General features: G+C 55.7%; 1 protein-coding gene across 1 annotated transcript; it reads left to right on the top strand.

Moving 5' to 3' along the window:
* Positions 1–4,111: 4,111 nt before the first annotated feature.
* Positions 4,112–6,848, top strand: EN2 (engrailed homeobox 2). Its single transcript, XM_086743088.1, has 2 exons — positions 4,112–4,688; positions 6,532–6,848. Exons 1-2 carry the CDS (start codon positions 4,112–4,114, stop codon positions 6,846–6,848), a joined length of 894 nt encoding a protein of 297 aa, XP_086599214.1.
* The last annotated feature ends 1,740 nt before the right edge of the window (positions 6,849–8,588 follow it).

Below are 8,588 nucleotides of genomic sequence, written 5' to 3' on the forward strand. Positions count from 1 at the left end.
CTCTCCTCTCTTCTCCTCTCCTCTCTTCTCCTCTCCTCTCCTCTCTTCTCCGCTCCTCTCCTCTCTTCTCCGCTCCTCTCTTCCACCAGCCATCATTATACAATTAGGCTCTGGGCTGACGCTTAGCCCGTGGCTGGCTCTCCACCGAAATTTGGCGAAAGCCTTTTTAAAACTGTTTTTATTCTCTCGTTTTCGATGCGGGCCGTGGGGCTGCACGTCGCCCCAGCCGCCGGGCGGGAGGGAACGATGTGCGGGAGATATGCGGGGGGCGGGGGGGGGCGGGGGGTAGGGGCAGGGCCGGGCCAGGGGCAGGGCGAGGCAGGGGCCGTTCTCATATCCCACCCGCGCACCCTCCCTCCCGTGGGAGGGGATATTTTTTAATTTCCTGATCCTGCAAGAAAGTGGAACCTACTCTTCCCAGTCCTTCCTTTTACCCCATCGACGGGAAGCGGCTGGGGTGCCGGGGTGGGAGCAGGGTGGCTGCAAAATGCCCCCTGTCCAGCCTGTCACGGGGACGATTTGGGAAAACCTAGGGGTTTGGTTTGTTGTTTGTTTGTTTGTTTGTTTTTTTGTCGTCGGTTTTGCAGTGGAAACCCGGCGGCACTGGGGGAAACGCAGCCGTGATGGCTGAGCTCACTGGCCGACTCCAGGAAAGCCCGGCCGGGGCTTGGCGGGGGTCCCTGCGGGTTTTCCCCCCTCCTCAAAAGGATGCGGGACCCCGGGGAAGGCCGAGCCCACACACGGCCGGGCAGCCCGGGCGGAGGGGAGGGGGAAGCAGCGATCTTTCCTCTCCCCTCAGCCACCGGCTCTAAAGGGCTGGCAAAGCTGCCAAAAAAAAAAAAAAAGAAAAAAAAAAAAGAAAAAAAGGTGTCACTCGCAAATAAAGTCGATGCCAGGTGTCAGCGGGGACTGCAAGAGGGATCTGGGGGGTGCCTAGGCTGGGCCGGGCGGGCACGGGCAGGGACTGGCCGAAAATATGGGGAAATGGCTGAAAACCCGGCTAAATTTGGTGCGTGCCAACGTTTTGCAAGCAGCCATCCCCGTGCTGGAAGGACGCGGATGGGGGCGTGCAGACCCTCCCTGGGCTTCCACCTCCGCCCTGGGCATTTTGGCTTCCCAGCACCTCGAGGGCTGGGGTTTTTTTGTTGTTGTTGTTGTTGTTGTTTGGTTTTGTTTTTTGGTTTTTTTTTCCGAGTGTGGATGGAGGGTTTGCTCGGAGGAGCTGCACGGACGGCCCCGCAGCCCGCAGGCGGGCGGGGGTCGGCGGGCCGCCCCCTTCTCTGCTCTCCAATACCGTGCTGCCGGGTTGTCATCCTATTTCTAAACTTCTCCCTGCCAAAAACACCAAGGTGCGGGGCGAGGAGGTCCACACGGGGATGGCGTGAGGCTGTGCCCGCACACACGCCTGTTTGAGGGAAAAAAAAAAAAAAACAAAGTATTTTTAACGGGTGGGAGCGCGGAATGAAAGCGGGAGGGAGGGGGGCGGGGGGAAAAAATGCGGCTGTGGTGCGGGGAGATGACTTTTGGAAGCAGCAGGGCTGCCAGGGGAGGCTGAGGCGAAAAAGGCAACGAAGGCAGAAGCCCATTTCCCAGCCACCTCGCCCGGTGACCCGCAGTGGTTCCCGAGGAAAAACCCCCCTCCTAACCCCCCACCCGCACGAGACGTGCTGCTGGGGAATGTTTCCACAGAGATTGAACTCCCAGATAAAAATAACCTTGGGGGAAAGGGAAAAAAAAAATCATTTTCCTCGGTGAGGGATCAGATCACCCCTTCGCCCCCCGCAGCCCCCCCGCTGCCTCCGCATACCTGAGTTATTGTCAGAGGACGGGCAGATGCAGTAATTGTTTCGTACAGCTTTGTTTTGTCTCCTGCTTTGGAGTTTATATCAGGATTTCTACTCCATATGCAGGGGTATGAAAGGTCCCCGCGAAGGAGCGGAATAACGAAGGGGAGCGGTAGCGCGGTGCGGGCAGGTAATGCGGGCTTCCAGGAGATTTAAAGTTTTTATCGGTAGCGTGGGTCCGCCCGGGAGGGAAATATTTGAAGTGCAACACCTCGGACACGTTTAATTATGGGGTAGTAGCAAAGAGAGAGCTTCCAAGTAATTAGAAAATACTTCTTGGGAGACAGGCTAATCGCTTTTCATGGGGCGCTTGGAAAAATTAACCTCTGGGTGCGTGTTGGAGCAAAACAACTTTGGATCAGCCAGCGCTGCTGGACCCGACTCGCTGCGAAATACAAAGGAAAGGAGGGAATAAATTTGAAAGAAAATAAAAAAGAAAGAGTAAAGGAAAAAGGAAATGGAAAGAAAAAGGAAAAGAAAAAGAGGAGAGAATGGGCTGGCTGTCCCTTTCCCCTCGAGGATGGGAGCGGTCCGTGTCACCCGCACGCCTGCAAATAAAAATGTCATCTCCGCGGGGAAAGCCAGGGGTCGGGGAGCCGCGGCCACCGCAGCCGAGAAGCCCCCGGCCCGGCCCCGCTCGCCCGTCGCCGTGCTCCCCTCCGGGCAGTGAGGGGGCGGCGGGCCCAGGGGAGAGGTCACTGGGAGGGACCCCTGCACCCGCCTCATCTCGCCCTCCTCCTGCGCGCCTCGCGGAGGATCCGCGCCCCCCAACCGGCTGAGCTATCGGCCATCCAGCCGCACTTTGCTCCCTGATTTTATTCCGGGATGAGGGGGGATTCTCCTAAAGATAAAAGGTGAAATAAGGAGGTGGCTTTCCCATTCCAGAGAAGCAGGGATTTGGAGGGGGGGGCGGATCTGGAGGGAGATGGGCAGGTGGTTTTAGGGAGAAGGGGAGCAGGCAGGGGAGATCGAAGGCTCCTGTGCGGACCGAAGGACCAGTCAATCCCGCGCGGATGCCGAACGGCACCGAGCCCCCCCGGGCAGCCCGGGCCGGGCCCCCCCTGCACCCCCTTTGTATCACCGCAGCTCGCTTCGTGTTATTGATGCGTTTCTGCAAGGAATTGTGGGATGCCGACCCCCCCCAAACAGCGGAGTGATTAAAAACCCCAATAATCCAGCCCTGGGGTAGGGGTGGGAGTGCATAAGGGTGGGGGGGCGGCTGGGGACAGCACCCCCACTCCCTCTCCGCGCATCCCCGCGGCGATCGGGCCCGGCTGAGGGGGTGGGAGGACGGGGTGTAGGTGGGGGAGGGGCGTGGGTGCTGTCACTTAAGCGGAGCTCCCCGCACCACGTGTGCCCATGCCCGCTTTGCCATTGGCTCGAGGCACGTGTCGAAGTGCCCGGGCCGGCGACGTCACAGGCGGGGGCCCCGTTAAAACCTAAAGGACAACAATCCGGAGTGGAAAAGTGTCCGGTCGCGGCGGTGGCGGCGGCCGCCGGGGCGTAGGGCGCAGCGCGGAGCAGGGCGGGCGGCAGGGCGGGACGCGACCCCCCCCACCCTGTCCGTCCCGTCCCGTCCCCTCCCCCCTTTCTCCTCCTCCTCCCCCCCCCCCACCCGCGGCGGCCCCCGCATGTGCGGGCGCGGGGCTGCGCGGGGCGGCGCGGGGCGAGGCGCTGCCGGTCGGGGCCCCGCGGGGCGCCCCGCACCGCCCTGCCCTCCGCGGGACACCGACTGCTGAGAGCCCGCCTCCGCCCCCCCGCCCCGGCACCGGCTTTTTTACACCCCCCACCCCTCCCCCCATTATTATTTTTATTAATGATTATCGTTAATTTTTCCTCCGGCGGATGAGGCTCGGCAGCGGCCAGGGCAGCGGGCAGCTGAGCAGGAGGCGGCGAGCGGCGGCCGGGGAGGAGCGGAGCCGGTGTGTTTGTGTTTTTTGGCAAAGTTGGAACTCGCGGAGGCTCGGCTGGTGGCTGCGGCGTCTCCCTGGTTTTTTGTTTATTTTTTTTTATTTTTAAATTGCTCCTGATTTTTTTTTTTTTTTTTTGCAAACTCTGGATTTTTAATGCCGGGCGCGGCCAGGAGAAGCGAAAGCAAATAGACACCTGTGCGTGCGTGTATATTTATATATATAAATATATATTAAACAAAACAAAAAAATAAATAAAGACCCACCGCCTGCAGCAGCACCGACGAGCAGAGCCCGGCAGCCGCCCGGCCGGCGGCGGGGGGGCAGCGGAGCCGTCGGCGGGCCCGGCCGCGCAGCATGGAGGAGGAGAGCGGCCGGAGCCCCCGGGAGGAACCGGCCGAGCCGCAGGAGTCCGGCGGCGAAGCGGAGCCCGGCGGCGGCGGCGGAGGAGGAGGAGGCGGCGGCGGTGGCGGGCGACGGGGGCTGCTGCTTCCCCCCGGTGACCCCCCGCACCCCCACCCGCACCCGCACCGCATCACCAACTTCTTCATCGACAACATCCTACGGCCCGAATTCGGGCGAAGGAAGGAAGCGGGCGGCCCCGGCTCGGAACCCCGTCGCCCCGGCTCAGAGCATCGCCGCGGCCCCTCGGCAGCACCGGCCCCCGGGGCTCCGTTACCCAGCGGCGGGGGAGGGGGCTCGCCGGGCCGGGGGGAGGGCGGCCCCGCCGGGCTGGCCCTGCACGGGGCCGCCAAGAAGGGGGGGGACCCCGCGGCGCTGGAGGCGGCCCTGAAAGCGCGGGGACTGAGCGGCGGCGACTTGTCGGTGAGCTCGGACTCGGATAGCTCCCAGGCCGGCTCCAACGCCGGGAGCCAGCCCATGCTCTGGCCCGCCTGGGTCTACTGCACCCGCTACTCGGACCGGCCCTCCTCAGGTAAGGGCTGACTCCCCCCACGGACGCACACACACACACACACACCCCCCCGGTTCACCCCCACTGGACCGGGAGGACAGCGGGGAAAAGCCCCCCGCGCCCCGCTTTCCCGCTCCTTCTTCTTTCATTTGTTTGTTTATTTATTTATTTATTTATTTATTGGAGGGGTGGGGGGCGATGTCTTAAAATCGCCCGAAAATGCGAGGGGATGAAGGGGCCGCTGGGGATGCGCGGAGCCGGCGGGGAACGCGGGGAAGGGGGAGTCCTCTCCCTCCCTGCCGCCGAGGAGGAGCCGGGGCTCGGGGCATTTCCCACCAGCAGCCGGGGTTTATCAAAGAGGGAGGAAAAATCTGTTTAAAAAATTAAACCCACCAAAAATCTGGCTGTGGGCTCCCCACTCATCCTCCTGCCCAGCCGCCCTTCTCCCTGCCGGGAAAACACCCCCGCGCTGTGTTTTGGGGAGGATGGATTTCCACAGGCCTTGTTTTGGTAATTTTTTTTTTTTTTAAGCCAAAAACGATCCGCGATCGTTTATTTCTCTAAAAGAGGCCTCGCAGCCGCCGCCGTTTCGTTTCTTCCTTTTGGTTTCCCCCCTCCATGTGCTGCAGGTCCGTTCTGTAGAGGCCGGGGGACATTTCCCAGAGACAGGGAACTTCTTTAGCAGGGTCCCTCTCTTGGCAAGGGCTTGGGGCAGAACCTCCTGAAATTATCGATAAAAACACTGAAAAAAAAAAAAAATAAAACGCCAAGGGGTAAAATATGTTCCTGCTACCACGGGGAGAGCAGGGCTGCTCCCGGCAGATTGGTAAAACCCTCGTTAAAAAGAAGTAGAAACCATTGGGGAAAGGCAAGGGAAGCACCACGCAGGGGGAAAAGAAGAAAAAAAGAAAAAGAAAAAAAAAGGGTTTTTTTTTTTCTCTTGCAAAAGCAGCGAGCTAGGATTTTCACCCGGAGAGCTGGCCAGCTGAAGAAGGGATTGTAAAACGAGTTGAAAATTAGTTCGTAGTGTCTGAAAACAAACTCTTGCTCAGAGGTAATATTCAGGGCTGAATTGGAATTTACTCCATTGTTCTCCAACGCTCTCCTTTGTTAATATTTAATTAACATACATCCTCACAATGGCTCGGCCCGGGCAGAAAAGGCTCCTTGTGCTGCCGAGAATAATATTCCTGAGAATAATCCCGGCGATTCGGATCGGGCCGTGCAGCGCCATATGGGCACTGCAGCAAAGCGGCGGATTTCTTCTCCTCATGTAAACAGGCGGCTGATTTCCATTTTTTTATCGCCATCCATCAAAAAAAAAAAAAAAAAAGTAGAGGAAAAGTAAAAATGTTTCCTTAAAAAAAAAGAAGATATTGTCTTAAAAAGGAAAATGTTTTCTTTAAAAAAAAAAGAGGTTTTCTTTAAAAAAGGGAGGTTTTGTTAAAAAAAAAAGAAAAAGAGGTTTCCTTAAAAAAGAGAGAGGTGTTTTTTTTTTCTTTTTAAGAGTTTCCTAAAAAAATAAAAATAAAAAGATATTTCCCCCCCCCAAAAAATCCTTAAAAAAATAGTCTGCTCAGGGAATAAACGTGAGCAGCGTGCCGCTACCCCTGGTGCGGGCTTTCCTCTCTGGGCACCCCTGGGGTTGGTCACTGCGGTTCTGGGTGGGGTGGAGGGGGTTCAGGGGCGGGGGGGCTGCGGGGCCACCGAGGGGGGGTGGGCTCATCCCCTGGCAGCGGAGGCACAAAGCGGGGTTTATTTTCCTTAGGGGGGTTGGTGGGAAGGGGGGGGGAGCGTGGGTTCCCCCCCCACCACCACGCGGGACCGCGACGGTGCCGGTGCTTCTCCTCTCTCCCGGCCGTAGGTCCCCGCTCCCGCAAACCAAAGAAGAAGAACCCCAACAAGGAGGACAAGCGGCCCCGCACCGCCTTCACCGCCGAGCAGCTGCAGAGACTCAAGGCCGAGTTCCAGACCAACCGGTACCTGACGGAGCAGCGGCGGCAAAGCCTGGCCCAAGAGCTGGGGCTCAACGAGTCCCAGATTAAAATCTGGTTCCAGAACAAACGAGCCAAGATCAAGAAGGCGACGGGCAGCAAGAACTCCCTGGCAGTGCACCTCATGGCCCAGGGGCTCTACAACCACTCCACCACGGCGAAAGACGGCAAGTCGGACAGTGAATAGCCGAGGGGAGGGGGGGGCCGGGGGAGGGGAACGGGGGGGGGGAGGCGGGGGGGACGTTTGCAGTCAAAGTTTATACAATGCAATAATTTAATTAAAAAAAGAAAAAAAGAAAAAGAAACGTAAGGGCCAGTGTATAAAGATTATACCAGCATTAATAGTGAAAATATTGTGTATTAGATATAATTCTGCAATATTCTATGTATATATAATTTACAGGTAAGGTGGTGTAAAAATCCAAGATATCTGATTATAAAATATTTTTTCTTTTTTTTTTTCCCTTCTTTTTGGTTTGGTTTTGGTTTCGGGGGTTTGGGCTGGTTGGTTGTGTTTGTTTTTTTTTTTTTTCCGGTTGTATGGAGATTTTAGACGCTATCTTTATGATTTTTTTTTTAATGCTTAAGTTACATTTTTATAGACTTAAGCGCTGTTTTAATGGACATTGGACGCCGTTTTTTGAAATTAAAAAGAAAAAGAATTAAAAACAACTTTTGCTGAAGTCCAAAGATTTTTATTGCTGCATTTCACAGGACTGTGAACCGAATAAATAGTTCTCCTATTTGTTCTGAGTTTTACCTTTTTTTTCCCTTTCCCACCCCTCCCTTTTTCATTTTCTTTTTTTTTTCCTTTTTTTTTTTTCTTTTTTTTTGGATGTGTACGTCTGGGGCTGGCTTTGGGGATAGACGTGGAGGATTTAATTTAAAAAGAAAAAAATGTTATATATGAGTAACGATAGGGAAAGAAATCTCAAAGCACCGTCTGAAAACACGCCCGGGGTCTTCTCCTGAGCCCCTGCTCCCTCGTCACCGCCAATCAGACCCACGGGCGTGCGTGGATACGGGATGCAGGCGTGGATGTGGGATGCAGGTTTCGAAGCAGGATGTAACGATGGAGTTAGCATCCCTCTTCAACTTGTTGGGAAAACTTTGAGACCCTTATGCCCGAAAAGTGGGAGCTGCTCCGGGATGTGGTTCCATCCCATGACCGCCCCACTCCCCCTCTGCGTGGGGCGGTCACGGGTTGAGACCCAGCTCCACTCCAACATCAGCTCTCCGAAAGCATTTGAGAGCGCCTCCCCCCCCCGTCAAAAAGTAGCATTTTTAGTTTCCTCTTCCTCTCCATCCTCATCCCCATCCCACGGCGCGACGCTTCATGGCACCGTGGGAGTGGGTGTTCCCCCTCCCTCCCCCACGAAGACACCTCCTTGTAGTCGGAGTTTTTGGGGGTTTCGAGGTGGTGTGCTGCGTTTAACCCGTTTCTCCACGAGAGTGATGTTCCAGTCCCCCGGTAAGGGGGAGCGGGGGGAGGGGCCGTGTCCCGCGTGGGCCTGAGTATGCGTGGGCGGCTGCTCAGGAACGGGCTCTCCTGCGACGCTGCTTGTGGGGAGGAAACTTCTCGCTTTGCCTTAAAACCTTTTTATTTTGCAGCTGTAATAGTCACACGTTGTACATAGTAGTTTAAACTTAAAAAAAAAAAAAGTAAAGAATCCAACTATAAAATAAAAACTGTAATTTTAAATTCCGTGAATAACCATCAGCTGCTTAGGAGCCAGGATTAAATGACATTGCCTTTTAGCAAGAAAGCAAAGGATTTTTTTTTTCTTCTCTCCAGTTTATAAAACATGTGCATTTTACAACTGCAGTATCAAATATTTATAACCGGATGAAATATGAATGTTTCTATTTACAACTGTGCTCTCCACATTGTGAACATTCTCGCGGCATTTTGTGTGTTTCAACTCTC

Source organism: Chlamydotis macqueenii, chromosome 2, assembly GCF_036417535.1.
Source record: "Chlamydotis macqueenii isolate bChlMac1 chromosome 2, bChlMac1.mat, whole genome shotgun sequence".
Lineage (NCBI taxonomy): Eukaryota > Metazoa > Chordata > Aves > Otidiformes > Otididae > Chlamydotis > Chlamydotis macqueenii.